The sequence below is a fragment of the Xiphophorus couchianus genome, chromosome 2 (assembly GCF_001444195.1).
Source record: "Xiphophorus couchianus chromosome 2, X_couchianus-1.0, whole genome shotgun sequence".
In the NCBI taxonomy this organism is placed as follows: domain Eukaryota; kingdom Metazoa; phylum Chordata; class Actinopteri; order Cyprinodontiformes; family Poeciliidae; genus Xiphophorus; species Xiphophorus couchianus.
Window position 1 is genome coordinate 32788045 of NC_040229.1, and position 16151 is coordinate 32804195.

The 16151-nt window shown below is 39.3% G+C and overlaps 1 protein-coding gene across 11 annotated transcripts in view; it reads left to right on the plus strand.

The window, feature by feature from the left end:
- Positions 1-16151, plus strand: part of cadps2 (Ca++-dependent secretion activator 2) — a 142634-nt gene that overhangs the window by 67992 nt on the left and 58491 nt on the right. For all 11 annotated transcript variants that reach the window (XM_028040865.1, XM_028040960.1, XM_028040875.1 and 8 more), the window contains exons 14-17: positions 5480-5581; positions 10723-10786; positions 12783-12906; positions 15121-15221. In XM_028040865.1, coding sequence (XP_027896666.1) covers positions 5480-5581; positions 10723-10786; positions 12783-12906; positions 15121-15221 — 391 coding nt within the window. The remainder of the gene's footprint in view (positions 1-5479; positions 5582-10722; positions 10787-12782; positions 12907-15120; positions 15222-16151) is intronic.

Genomic DNA, 16151 nt, shown 5'->3' on the forward strand with positions numbered 1-16151 from the left:
AAAAACATTGCTGTAGCTTATTATTTACAACAAAATTAACAAAAAAATAGAAATAAGAAAGGAAAGCTCTCTACATTTTCAGTTTTTATACTCTCTGACATTATTGTAGGTTGATGAGTCATTTTTTCCCCCTGAATTTCTGTTGCTGGCATCACTTTCCAAGCTAAACTGGAAAGTGAAACTGAAGCAACATTTGGCTATTAGCATGTGTGGGTGTGGACTGGCCCAAGCAAACAGTATGCTGGGAAACATCTTCTTGGAAAGTGGATCCACAGTTCAGTTATGTATTTACATTAAATATGTGGTGATGCTGTTGGATTTATTTAAAGTGAATTTGAACAGATTTTGCTGCATTAACTTGAACAATCACTTTGAATCTGTTCTGGTTTAGAATGGGGGAGGGCTGTAGAACAGATCAGTCAGTTTTCAGTTTTACATCCGACCCTGGACCTCAGACTGACCATTTGAGGAACAGGAACAACCGGGATTACAGGACAGCTGGCTTTAACTGCGAGGGCCCGGTGCCTGAGGCCCAGGGCCCGAGGCCGAGGCTGGAGTCGGGGTCGGGCCTCCATCTACCAAGCTCTTCTCACTGATCGCACACCCATCATGTTTTTATTTGTCAGTCACGTGGGGGTGAGAGGGTGGGTGTTACAGAGCAAATAAAGCTCCTTCCACATGAAAACCAGAATACACACACACACACACACACTTCCCACATCCCCTCGGGATTAAGCAGCGCTTGTTCAATATGCTCAGGGAGTGGTAACGCACTGACAGATTTTGAGAACAACAGATTTTATAATATGTCCTAACAGGCGCTTAGGTGCAAAAAATCTCTGCTCTCATTATGGACTAAATGAAGAGGAATGATGAAGGTGGTCTCACACAGTCACCCATCCAAACACAAGCTTTACAGGCCTAATTTGTTACGTTTTGTTAGATGTATTTCAGAAATATGTTTTAATGAATACCCAATCACATCCTTTTTCTCAAAGTTGAAATATTTTCTGTATATACGAGTTCCTGTACTAGCTTTATGCTAGTTCCACTGAAAGTGATAATTTTATTCAGTTTGGTATTTTATCTGGATTTTTCTTTTCAGCTAAATTTCCGTTGTTTATGATCCAATGTATAATCACAAACCTTTAATGTATGTTTTTCCTGACAGATTGCTTTGACAGAAGCAGATTTAACACAGCAAGTACATTTATAGATAAGTAAAACAATTTTGCACGGCTATGTTGCAGAAACACTGCTGTGTTCTTCAGCATAAAGCTAAAGAATAAATGTGCTGTTGCCATGTTTGGGTGGATGGAGAATCTCATCAATTCACCTGACTGTGTTCCAAACTTCCTGCTGCATTTTTTGTCCCGCTATTAGTTTCGATTTTGGCTAGTTGGGAACACATGAACAGAAGCTGAGCACTGTTGTTGGTACTCAAGGTGCCATGGTCAGAGGCTGAACCACTGAAGGCTTTTATAAGAACAACTCATTAAAAGACAACCTCTGTGCGTCTCCCCTCCGGCAGCCGCGAGTGCCGTTTAGAGAGGCTGCTTTTCTCTTTCAGCCACGCAGAGAAAGCCCAGAAAGTCAAGGCTGGTTGCTCTGAGTACTGATTGCATTTTTTCCCTTTTTCACCAGAGTGCCTATTCAGACGAAGGCAAGAGGGGAACGGAGGATTTAAAAACATTAATGAAGCATTCTCTTGCTGCCAGCCAGATGGGTTGTGAGGAACGAGATGAGTCGGAGATGCTCCTTGTTTGATTGGTTGACTCTGAGGTCCTGCTGGAATGTGTAGCAGATTGATTGGTTTGTTTGGCGAAAACAAGCTATTCCTACTTGTAAGAATGAGAATGAAAGTGAAGGCAAAGACGGACCCTGAGCTGTTTGAAATCATTTTGATTATTCCTGTAATCTTTCCTGACTGTTTCTTTTGCTACTTGATGTTTCAAGTTCTGTATTTCTCAGGATGCATGGCACATCAAAGGCAGTCTGAATGTATAACATTCTCACATAACTCATAATTTAGTGTTGCATAGTCTGCTACCACAATGAAAGCTGACATGTAAGCGCCTCATACATTAATACAGGTTTTTGAGTTTACACATGTTGATTTTTTAAATAGAAAAATATAGATAAAATACAAGAGGAGTCAAGCCAAACCAAGGAAACAGAAAGATGTTTCTGTCATGATGGAAAGATTTATTCCTGTTTTTCTTTTTATAAAACACATATTTATTTTTTGTTTGGCTAATGACAATTTTACTGCGGCCCGGTAAGAGGGAGCGTGAGTGAGGGTGAATAATAATCATAACCGATCATCCTGCAGTGTGGTGTGTTACGTAGAACGTCGGGACCGCTTCGATCTAAAATCAGGCATTTTCAACATGTTGATTGTCTTGGCCCGACTATCACAGCGTGTGGGATTTTCCCTGACTGGGAGCGACAACGCAACCTGTTCAACGTGACAGGTAGCCAACCGGAAAGCGTGGTAACGTAATCGCGGAGGGGAATCCCAACCAGGTGACATGGCGCAACCGAGAGTTTGGTGGAAATCAGAGATGATATGTGGAAACAGCATGAATGTTTATTCAGCATTTTTGCACAAGGAATATCAACAGAAATGATAATGAGGAGAACTGCAGCGAAACTGGTACCACAGTTGATAAACCTGGTAACGTTTCAGCTATCATTAACCTGACATAAATAGGTTATAACGATAAGGCTTCATTCAGTCAGGACTTGATGCTGACACTAGCTCGCTTAAAATGAGTCCACAAACTATCACTACTGCTTTTACATTGTCATCCGTCATCATTCTAAATTCACATATGTTGGTGGTTTTATAGGATTTTCTTGTAGAATCGGGATGTTCTTGAGTGGAATCAGTTTGTGTGGTGTGTTGCTCCTGCCGTGTGGTTGGACACACGAACCCATCGAACCTGTTGTACTTTTATCAGCTCTGTGGTCACTGAGGTCTGGAAAATCGGCCAACAATCCTTAAATCGTGCCATGTGAACCAGATCTAAAACTCAGAAGCTCTTCTCCTCTCATCTCGTCTCGACCACTGCCCTAATGCTCTCTGACTCTGGTCACTATGGTAATGTTTACATATCCCTTCAAAATAAGATACAGATGCGCCACAAAAACAAACATTTTACTTTCGTGAAAATTTTAACTCATGATAATGGCTAATGGGAGCCCTGAGCTTGTTTCTCTGCAACCAGACGGTCCATCTGGGAGTGATGAGAGACAATGACACCCAAAGTGATGCTCAGGGGCACAACTGCATACTTTCTGAGCATACTTACAAACATGTCACCCCCCCCCATGACATAAACTTGTACAACTCATTTTTAATTAAAGTATCAATAATAATAAATGTACATATACTGTATGTGAATAAATTGCTGCCTACAGGGAAATTAAAAAAGAATGAAACAAAAAACGGGGCAGTATTTCATCATTTAATGTATAAGTGAGCTAAAGAGCCTCTTCTGTTAGCCTGTCTAGAACCACCTGTGGGCTGCAGGTCTGAGGCATTTTGTTAGCTTATTTTCTATCATTCTTGTAGCTTGATAGGAAACCTGATCCAAACTGGCAACCCACATTAATAAAATGGTGAAATAATATTGACCACAAAACTGTATTTATAAAAGATATCAACATTTTTCCTACACAATCCTAACAAACGTTTTTAATGTTCTCTTCACAATATGTATTTATTTACTATTAATCTATTTGTATGATTTTTTCTTTAAATTGACATCTATATTATTTTTCGGTCTCAGGAAATGATTGAGGGATGAAGAGACTGATGTCTGGTTCTTTAGGTTCTGCGGTTCCTCTCCTGATCCATTATGTCTGATGTCAAACCCACTGTGGGCCACTGAATATTGCCGACACATTTTTTAAAATGCCCCTGTTAAACTTCACTGTAATTGTTTAGCCTGGAATGTGTGTCTTCCTCCTCACGTCTGTATCTTTGCCAGAGGTTTTGCTTCTAAGGACGGTGTAGTATTGGGTGGACATTTTATAAAGACGCGGGTTGATAGCAGCTCACTGCGGCTGCGTAGCAACCATCTCTAGGCAACCGTGACAACAGCATCAGTTCGTGTGGTTTAGGGGGCTCCTATTTAGGTCCCGAAACGACAATTTAGCTGACCCTAATATTTCTGTTGGTTTTTGTTTTGGTCATTATTATTATACTTATTGTTGAGATGTGTGTGATAGGTGTGTCTATCAGACATTTATAGCAATACGGAATAAATTGCGTATTTATTGTCCCGTATTGTCCCAATACAAGAACCACCTGTTATTTTAGGCTAGCTTAAGCTAACTTGAATATTTACAACTCTCTTGTTGATACACTGACGTTACTTAGTGTATCGTTACTTTCAACCACTTTGAAAAGCTTTTCTTTGTCTCTCCAACATCTTTATCCTTCCCCCTCTTCTGTTTTCTGTTTTGTGCCCTGGAGGTTTATCTGCCGCCCCATCTTTAGCTCCCTGTTGTTGAGTGCATTACTACAATTCAAATTTAAAAGAAAAAAAAAACGCGCCTCAGCGCATTGTCGAAGGGACGCTGCCCAAGCTACCTGTATGGGAGGGGATAGCAGCTGGTAGGAGAGGAGGGGCGCCTAATCAGTGCTGTTCCTCTGTTACTGATCATTTCATACACAAACAGCTGTTAAGTACATAAAATGCTGACTAGAAAAAAAAATTCTCCACATCATTTTTGCGCCCCCTCTACTACAGCGCCCCTATGCGTTGCATACCCACATTTTGCACCTCTGGTGATGCTTATGCACAGGGTGCTTGGTCTCTACATGGCGAAGCAGTTTGAAGCTTCATTCCCTCATTGGTGAACCGGACGCCGCTTATCATGCAGAGCGGGCTTGGAATGTGGGAATCACCTACCGGGATAAATCCTTTGTCCTGTCTCTTCTCTGGGCCTTTTCCCCTGTCCAAAGAAGCCTTCTAAAGACATCTGATCTGTTTCTTACTCATTTTGCTGCTGTGGGCTCAGTGTTGGCGCGCAAGATGTAACTGAGAGATTTACGGATTAAAGGATTTTCAAAATAAAAAATCCTCCAGACTCAGATAATACATAAAACGGAAATATTTCCGTTTTATATATTATCTGGTCTGCGGGGACGACTGCAGTAGAGCACCTTTGGGATGTGGTGGAATGGGAGATTCGCATCATGGATGTGTAGGAACTGCGTGATGCTATCATGTCAATATGGACCAGACTTTCTGAGGAATGTTTCCAGTACCTTGATGAATCTATGCCACGAAACAGCACAGCACAGAGCAAGGAGAGGGAGGATGAGCAACCACATGAGATTGTGATTGACAGCTAAAACTCTCCTGCCTCTGATTAGTGGTTTCTAGATAGTACTGGGAGAAGGCAGATGAAATAAATTTTCACAGGGTGGCAGATTCAGCTGATGGTGTGCTGTTTGTCTCCTCAGGCCTGATGGGACAGGGACAGTGACTGTGGAGGAGAAGGAGCAGTTTGAGGCCGTCAGACATCGTCTCATTGTTCTATTGGAGAACCAGATAACACACTTCAGGTATGAACATTCACACAACAGAAACAAGGTTGTAGTTCTTTCTAAAAGGATTTTCAGATTTTCTTCCTAAAGCCTACAGCTGACGGATGCTCTGAGAGCAGGAACATTTCCACAATTTTAAGGGACATGTGGTTGAGGTATGACGTGCACAAAATTGTGGTGGCAGCATATAAGGGTCCCAGGTGCAGTATGGGGGAGCAGGGGAGCTGTGGGGATTGCCACTGTACTGGAAATTTTAACCAAGAGTACTGAAAATCACACCTGGGAGTGGTAGCTTTGTGCTAGCATGGTGCAAGCTTTAATCAGATTGCTCCATCCTGACAGCTGAAGAAAGTGGTGGTGTGATCATGGACTAGGACTGCTGATCCACACAGCATGGTGGGGACACATTGTAGCTTCTCAGGGAATGAAAAAAAAAAGACAGGAAAACAAAACTACTTAGCAATCACTAAAAGCTTAGCAGGGTCATGATTGTTTTGCACGCTGAAGGAGGTTTTCCATTTTCTAAGGGTTTCTGAAAGTTCTACGAGGTTGCATCGACTCCACATCCACGTTTTATGTGTTTTGTTATGTGTGATTTCAGGATCTGATGGTTTGACGGGACACCCCTTTATTTCCCACTGTCTGACTGTGAGATCTGTGGCACTCCACCTCAGTGTCGCTCTAAGACTGTTGGACGGCTAAATGGTGTTCTAAAAGTAAAAGTGAAACAAAATAATACATGTAGTTTAATTGGGGACTGAGCATCTAATTAAAGTTAATTAGTTGGGTCAGAGAGGCCCAGACACAATGCTTATGGTCTGTGGCCATGGGTCAAGTTGGATTTTTTTTTTTTTTTTAAGGCCCAATCTAAACTCTGCAGCCCTGACTTGTATCTTCAGGTGGTTTTTCAGCAATTCACAACTTGGGACAAAATAACTGAAATGGCACTTTTAGAGACATGTTTGGATTGCCAGGTAATAATGACCCAAACGTTGGGCTGAATAAAGGATAGGGCCTATGACTAATGACTAATTACCCCGTTTGTGACCGTGTTAGTATGATTGTTCTGACTACAACTTATAAGCCTGTTTACTCCATTCAAGTTCAGAACTGGAGAAACCTTTTGGATAAGAGTTTAAATGTCTTTAGGAAACAAGAGAAGAAGTCCAGTTTTCTTCTACTGAATCATTGAAGATTGTCAGATACTGAATTTGAACAAGGTTACCACGGCTGAAAAACTAGAAAAAAATTGTGGTAAGCAAATTTCACCCAATTGGCAGCCTCCTACTATTATGAGCTTCTAAGATCAATATTTTCTTTTGCAAATGTTAGCAGAAGCAGGTAGATGCTGGATTCCATGTACCTTTGAAACAGTTGCAAGTCCTGAATTAACTTTAGTACCTTAAAATCAATAAACGTCCCATTCCTAATTCTGGTACTTTACACTTCATGTCATACAGGCACTTTTAAAACCATTAGAGTAGTTAGAATTAGCAGGATTAGAGATTGTTATTATTATTATTTGTAAGTTTGTATTTGTCTTCTACATTTCAAAAAACACCACAGAAGAAAAGCAATCTTTATCTCCTGGGGAAAACTACCTAAAACTTTTAAAATGACCCTCCCGATGACATAAAGCAGTGGGGGTATTTTAGTCCCATCAGCGGCACACAACAGGTGCAGGAGATTCATGTTCAGTGGCTGTTGAGACCTCCTAGCATCTGTGTGACCATTCAGCACCGCCATCACTGTGTGAACTCATTGTGAGTGTGGTGTGAAAGCAACAGCCCCAAGACCTTGAGCAACACTCATCTGAATGGACCTGTGCCATTAAATATTCTGAAGCTTAGCACTTTAAACACTTCATGCCTCAGAGGGGCCCTCCATCTGGCCCTGGGGCAGAAAGGAGGGGCCAGTTGAGGGCCTGGGGGGGTTTATCAGCGGGAGTCATTACTAACTCACCTCAGTAAGAGGCTAATGGTGGTAAACAATGGCCGAGACAGTGTTGGGATTAGGCTAATGTCCTTCCAGACAAAAGCAGGAGTTCCTCAGTTTGGTTTTGATTAGGCAGAGCACAAAATAATTGAAATAAAATCTTAATTGCAGATTATAATCTTTATTGCCTTTACTTCATATCACTGTTTATACCCCCATTAGATGGTAGTCTACTGATTACATGATTACATATGTTCTCAATTTGCCAACGTTTGCATTGAAAGAAACTAATGGCAGAGGATGTTCTATTTTGGTTCTACTCACATGGCTTCCTGACTATTTTTTTATTTCCTCTGTGCATGTTTTATGGAAACTTTTGAACATTATTGCCTTAATCTGTAGGATCTTTAATTAAGAGATTTTCTACATGTGGAGGTTCTGCAGACAGCTTGAAATGCTCCCCTTCTGCTCCCATGTTTGACAGGGATCCTTTGCATTCTGACATCTGGAATTTGACTAGAAAAGCATGTAGGAACTGAGTACAGCATCTGGATTAGCTGGAGAACACTGTTTAGAAAGTTCAAATGGACTGACCCGAAGGCTTTCACACTTTATGTCCATTTCAGACAATGTGATTCAAATTCTGTGGGAACAGTATGATGGGCTCTTCCTGTTCCAACCTGACTCTGCATCAGTGCACAAAGCAAGATCCATAAAGATGAGTGAGTTTTGTGTGGAGTCTTGGTGTCAGCCTGATAAAACACCTTTAGGATAAAACATGAGCCAGGCTTTCTTGTTTCAGAAACAAGAAACCTTGTTGCAAACCTCTCCAGAGAAGGTAGAGGTGTTCAAATAAATGGGTGTGTTATGCATGTGTGCAATACAATACTTTTGCCAAAATAGTGTTTATGTAAGGGTTGCACAACATATTATGAAAATATCATTATCTTCATTAAAGATTTTTAGAAATGAACACTGGGAATGCTATATTTATTAAGTTTTTTTTCCTGTTATGAATCCACACTTTGTATGCCAATAGGCTTCTCAGCCTGTTGGATGGAGTCTTACTGTAGTTGATGGCCGCATGTGACACAGACAATTGTGTGTAAATGTAACTGGGTCTATATTAATAGTTGTATATTTTCACAAAATGTTTTCTTTAACGTATTTGTCCGCTAATACTTTGCTGTCCTTCTATTCCTCTGTGTCTGCTATAAGGGGTTTGGTCCTCCAGCTCCTCCTTACTTTCTTCTTCTTTTGTTCAGGGTCCTCCAGGACTATTATAAATATTAAGTTATTAATTTCCTCTTTTGTTACTCATTCCACTGGGGAGAGGCAAGTTTTATAATCCATTGGAATCCTTTCATTTATATTGTTCAAATGTTTATCTTTCCTTTTGTATTAATGATAGGTGTTTGGATATTTTCATTTGAGTTGCTATTACGCCTTTATAACATTTGATGCATGCTAACGCTATTATTTTGTATAGATCGGGTTGGAGAACTGGAGCACATGCTATGTGCTAATGCTAATATCTCCCGATTGACAGATGAAATAAACAGAGACCGCCTCCAAACCCAGACTTGGTGTTTTGTGGTTTGTCCGATCACCACATAACACACACAACGCAGAAGTCCACCGGTCACATAAGACAAAGTCAAAGTGGAAGAAAATGGTTTCTTGTAATGTATTTAAGTTTGTAAATGCTTGACTAATATTAAGCTGAATTTTAGTACTAATTTAACTTTTATTATCTATATTTGCGCTGTGTCATTTTCCTTCCTTTATTGTCCATATTACATTTTATTTGGGTTTTGATTGTCAGCTTACTGCTCTCAATCTTGCTCAGGTTGCGGTTAAAAACATAGATTTTTCATCTCAATGAGACATACCTGACATAAAGGTTACATACATACAAAGACAAATAACATCACAATCCAATTATCCAATATTTTTCAGCACTGCTCAGTATTTACTGAAGCTGAGGGCAAAGTGTGGAGAACAGTCTGTGATTGTTCTTGAATTCACATTATCAGCTCATACATACAGGAAAATACAAGAATTTAGATTATATTTTTTGACATTTTTCTAAAACAATTATTTACTGTGAGTCAAAATGTTGGTTGTCATGTTGCCTTTTTTGTTAAGTTACAGTGAGTACTGTTACAAGCAGCATAGAAAAGTCACATTTAGAGTTTGTCAAATAGCTGAGTTCGGGTCTGGCCCTCAAAAACAAGGCATTGGTGCCAAAAAACTGATAAACTTGAAAACTTTGGTCTGACTTGCCATGTCAAACAGGCAACACTGTCCAACAAGGACACATTCTGTTACAGTGTGCCGCAGTGTCTTCACTGGTCTCCCTAAAAAAACATCCATCCTCCAGCTGCAGCTGCTCCAGAACGCTGCTGCTGGTGTTCAGCAGGAATATAGAGCACATCACTCAGTTCTAAAATCCTTCCACTGACTTACACCTGCTTAAAGGTTATTTCCAAAGATAATTTGTTATCTGACAAGACTTATCACAACATAGATTCTAATTTATTGAATATGACTGTATTCAATGCAATCCTTTGTTTTTAGTTATATCATATTTTTACTAGTTGGTTCTCAGTGTTTTAAACAGTCTACAGTACTTGAAACAAAAGTGATGTTTTAGTTGCTTTCAGTTGACTTCATCACATATTTATATTTATATATTTTTGTGTTATGATTGTCTACTTATATTAAACTTCAATTACACAAAAATTTTTTATCCTTGATTTTTAATCGATTTTTCTCTTTCTTTTAAATGAACATCCTGAAGTCCTGACTTTATGAATGTTCTAAAGTTCATGGCTGGTTGTTTTTTTTTATTATTATTTTTTATTCGCTTAGTCGGATCACTTCTGTTCCTCAGAACAGAACATCTGCCTGTTGGGTTTTTTTTGTCTCATAAATGGCTGACCTGTGTGACCACTTCCCTTTGTTTATTAAGTACTGTTCACTTGTCAATTAGCAATGTGAAACCTCCATGAACTGCCAAATCTGTGTTCAGATGGAGACGGAGGTGAGAAAAGCTTCTTTCATCAAAGTAATTAGACAAAAGAAGGCAGCCATCTGTTTATGCTCTCTAATATGTACTGTGCTTCTCCAATTTTGCAATCTTTCTTTGTCTCGTCTTTTCTGCATACTTGTCCTTGAGATTGTTTCTTAATGTGATGCCCACCTCCATTTTTAATCTGCAGATACTGCTTTCCCTTTGGACGACCAGATGGGGCCTTGAAAGCAACAGTTTCGCTTCTGGAACGAGTAAGGGAAACTCCAAAGTACTTTTGCCGTTTAATGTTTCTATTCTCAGGATCAGTACATGGATTCAAAGTAAGCTTTGAATCATAACACTTAGATTAAGGAGCTTCTACCCAGTTGTACCTGCTGCCTTAAAAATATATCAGGGCATGTAATGGAATAATATCCTTTTGAAAAATGTTTTACAAATCTCTTATTTCTCACTCTATCTAGAGAAATTTGATTCTGCACAGGGAAAATATCTGCAGTTTCTACAAGATAGTTTTTCATTCTGCTGTTTGTGTTTGTGCAAACCTGCTGGAACTTGCTTTCAGTCATAGCAGAGCTGCCTCTTTACTGCTGACTGACAAATCTGATGGCACCAGTGGTGGAGACGTATTAAAAGCCTTTAGATAAATTATGTATTTTAATGCAGTTGCTTATCCCCTCGCTGAAAAATTTAGATAAATTCAATCTCTACTATGATTACATTTATTTTAAGATTAAAAACACCAAAAAGCACAATCTGGTGGCAGAATTATTGGTACTGCTGTCAGTAATTTTCTAAATTCAGTTAAATTAATTATACACCAACAACTCGCAACACATGTTGTCTCAAGACACTTTACAAAAAAAAAACTAAATTCAGTCCAATCATGCAATTATTGTCCAAGTCACATCCATTCTAAAACAATTGGAGTAACCATGCAGTCAAGATCACTTTATTATTCAAACTTGTTAAAAAGATTTTTGTTTCCTTATTTTTTAGAATATTATATTTTGGATTTTTTAATAACATCACAATTATTAACTGACAGGACAAAATCTGTTCAGGATCCAGCAAAATTCAAATAATGAGACATACCTAAAGTAAAATACATTTACAATAATATTACACAACAACAAAAAAGACAGGATGAAGGAAGGTAAAGTGGGGGAAGAGGGGTAATCAACACGGATTAAATAATAATTTATATGAATGAGAGCTGGGGTGAGAGACAGATGGTATCAGTATCGCTCATAGATCGATTAGAGGAAGATCAGTCAATCCAATGTGCAGGTAGGTTTTGCATAGACCTTAAAAATGGTGGCCATATTTTATAAAAAGTCTTACTTCCATTCTGCATCCATTAGGCTATTTTTTCTAGGGTCAGACAGCTATTGATTTCACAAAGCCTTATTTTAATTAGAAGGGGGGGGGGTCTGATTTCCATTTTGTTGCAATACATTTCTTAGCAATTGCCAGAAGGACCTCTGTAAGTTTCTCATCATAATTTATCTTTAGATTGGAGTTCCTAAAGTTCCCCAAATAAACAAGTCTCAGGGTCTATTGGAATCGTGGCGCCATGGATGTCTGATGATGTTTCGCAAACTCCCTTCCAAAAGCCCTGCAGTTTAGAGCAGTGCCATGTAACATGGTGGAACGTTCCTTTTTTCATGCCACATCTAAAACAAAGAGGGGATATATTGGAGTTATATTTATGTAGTTTTTGTGGGGTAATAGCTGATTTAGAAAATGGAATTGAGCATTTAGAGTAGAGGTCACCCCTTCTCTGCACAAATTATTCCATAGCTGTTTCTCAATAGATATTCTCAAATCCTTTCCCCATTTGATTCTGGAACTATCCACAGTTAAAGCTTCCACTCCAAAGTAAAACAGTTTAAAAAATGGCCTGCAACAATAAAGTAGGATAGTGTTTTGATAGGTGGACGTATAATTCATGAATAAAGTCAATATTAGGACTGATGCTGTATTGGATAAGATCAGCCTCAACTCATATACTCTCAATTAACCCAATTCTTCTTTGTGAACGGCAAAATAAATATATTTTTTATGCCTGTAGGAATGGCCCTATTTTGATATAATTTGTTACACAAGCAGACACTGATGATGACGTTTTTGCAAAGAGCAGGCGGGTTGGTGACATCACTAATAGTATTAGTGATGTCATTAAGATACTTATTTTACCAGATCATTTTTAGTATAATTTCATAAAACTGGATACCGATGTAATTTCAGGTACTGATGAAAGACATCACCACACCTGTTCCTTCAGAGGAAACAAAGAGACGGGTTCAGAAATGTTTGGAAAAGGCGTCCCAGATCAACTACAGTCAACTGATGGACTATGCTCAGATCAATGGTGGGAATTGTCAAAGCTGGAACTGGTGTTTCATGACACTGGGATATTCTCCATTGTCACCACCTGTTACTATTTATTGAGTTTAAGATCTTATTAGATTTAGTAACCAGGCCCATATACTGACCATACAGCTTGAAGAACTTTCTCTTCTTCAAAGACATCAGAAGACTTTCTTTTTATAGTTTGCTCATGTACATACATGTGAACAACAAATTCTGTGTTCTTGCATTTTGGCAGACTGTTTCTTATGGAAATATCTTTTAAAATATGGGAATTTACTTTAATTCTAAATTCATAGATTATAATACCATGATATTGTAAACACTGGTAAAAGTCATACTGGTTCTAGTTTGTCTTGTAAAAAAGCAAAACATTGCGAACCATTGTGGAAGTGAGACTTAGTGTACAGTCATGGCCAAAAGTATTGAGAAGACTTAGACTTGTACTTTATTGATCCTTTGGGAAGACTCCCTCAGGAAATTGAAGTTACCAGCAGCTCCCAGGCAAAAAACAAAGATAACACGCAGTAAGCAGAATGACACAAATATTATATTTTCACATGATCTGCTGCCCTCTGGTTTTCATGTGTGTATGTCAGATGTTGTCATCACATACAGAAATACAATTGCAATCATTTTATGAGTAACAAAAGCTTTTAATGACAGTTAGAATGAGTTAATGCAGCAAGTCAATATTTGCAGTGTTGACCCCTCTTCTTCAGGACCTCTGTAATTCTCCCTGGCATGCTCTCAATCAATTTCTGGACCAAATCCTGACTGATAGCAGTCCATTCTTGCACAATCAATGCTTGCATTTTGTCAGAATTCCTAGGTTTTCGTTTGTCCACCCGTCTCTTGATGGTTGACCACAAGTTTTCAATGGGATTAAGATCAGGGGAGTTTCCAGGCCATGGTCCCAAAATCTCTATGTTTTGTTCCCTGAGCCAGTTAGATATCACCTTTGCTTTATGGCAAGGTGCTCCATCATGCTGGAAAAGGCATTGTTCATCACCAAACTGCTCTTGGATGGTTGGGAGAAGTTGCTCTCGGAGGACATTCTGGTACCATTCTTTATTCATGGCTGTGTTTTTAGGTAAGACTGTGAGAGAGCCGACTCCCTTGGCTGAGAAGCAACCCCACACATGAATGGTTTCAGGATGCTTTACAGTTGGCATGAGACAAGACTGGTGGTAGCGCTCACCTTGTCTTCTCCGAACAAGCTGTTTTCCAGATGTCCCAAACAATCAGAAAGGGGATTCATCAGAGAAAATGACTTTACCCCAGTCCTCAGCAGTCCACTCCCTGTACCTTTTGCAGAACATCAGTCTGTTCCTGATGTTTTTCCTGGAGAGAAGTGGCTTCTTTGCTGCCCTCCTTGAGACCAGGCCTTGCTCCAAGAGTCTCCGCCTCACAGTGCGTGCAGATGCACTCACACCTGCCTGCTGCCATTCCTGAGCAAGCTCTGCACTGCTGGTAGCCCGATCCCGCAGCTGAAACACTTTTAAGAGACGGTCCTGGCGCTTGCTGGTCTTTCTTGGGCGCCCTGGAGCCTTTTTGGCAACAATGGAACCTCTCTCCTTGAAGTTCTTGATGATGCGATAGATTGTTGACTGAGGTGCAATCTTTCTAGCTGCGATTTTCTTTCCTGTTAGGCCATTTTTGTGCAGTGCAATGATGACTGCTCGTGTTTCTTTTGAGGTAACCATGGTTCACAGAAGAGAAACAATGATGCCAAGCACCAGCCTCTTTTTAAAGTGTCCAGTGGTGTCATTCTTACTTAATCATGACAGATTGATCTCCAGCCCTGTCCTCATCACCACCCACACCTGTGTTAATGGAGCAATCACTGAAACAATGTTAGCTGGTCCTTTTAAGGCAGGGCTGCAATGAAGTTGAAATGTGTTTTGGGGGATAAAGTTCATTGTCTAGGCAAATATTGACTTTGCAATTAATTGCTGTTACGCTGATCACTCTTTATAACTTTCTGGAGTATATGCAAATTGCCATTATAAAAACTGAAGCAGTAGACTTTGTAAATATTAACATTTGAATCATTCTCAAAACATTTGGCCATGACTGTACAGTGTATGTAAATAGCCATTGTATTTGATCCAAGTCGAAGCTTAGGTTTCACACTTAGCATATGAAAGATGAGCGAGTTTCTAATGACAGCTTTACAGTCTGATTAATTCTTGCTTTGTTTGAACTTTGTTAGTGGATCCAGAAGAAGTACCGGAGAAAAGACTGGAGGATATGTTGAGATTGGGAGAGCTGTGCATTGAAGTCCTACAACAGAATGAAGAACATCACTCGGAGGTATTTGTTCTATGTACTTTATCTGCTTTCCATTCAAAGATGCAGTGAATTACACCACCTGAAGGGTGGAGATCTGGGGGTGGCATTGGAGAGATGTTTGGCAATACAGCAATGCAGAGGTTATTCTTCTGGGATTTCTTTTTAAAAATAATCTTTACATGGGAGAAGGTCAGTAGCACATTTATTTTTCTGTAGGAAGAAGCATTTATCAGGTGTTGTATTGCTTATTCACTGCTTAATGTTGGAGTTTGATTATATAAGTTTAATATAATCTAACACACATTTTGCATGTGTTCATTCTGCAGATATTAAATAAGGTTATCTGCACTTAAAACAACTTGACCATTACTGGTGATATGAGGAGTAGATCAAAAGTATGTCACTTGATGGCATCAAGTGATTGGCTAAAGCAAAGAGCAAAGGTCAGCAGACACATAGGTTGTCTCATAGATTTGACACAGCAGGTCTTGATGCGTAATTCCAATTCCAATTTTTTTGATAAACCCCAATTTTTTGTGTGTGGTTGTTTATAGTACTTGATTAAATGTGACTGCTTTGTGAATGGCCCACATACTCAAAGGAAGGACATAGTGCACAGTTTATGGAAGTAATAATGATCAATTTTAAATGGATCAATTTTAAAATGATTGAACAATGGGAGCAGACAGAATTGTCACATGATCATAACAAGATGAAGGAAGCTAAGAAAAATTAATTTAAGTGTTGATACTGCTAGCCTCATCCATTGTTTACATCAAGATTTACAGAATTACACGTCTCACGTTACTGACGTGAAACTTAAATGAGATGCAACAAGACAAGACTTTCTGTAGATGCATTGAAAACTACTAGATACATATCCAATAGATTACCACATATGTAAGTAACACTTATCACATTCTTTGGGGTGAAAAGATCAGAATTGGGCCA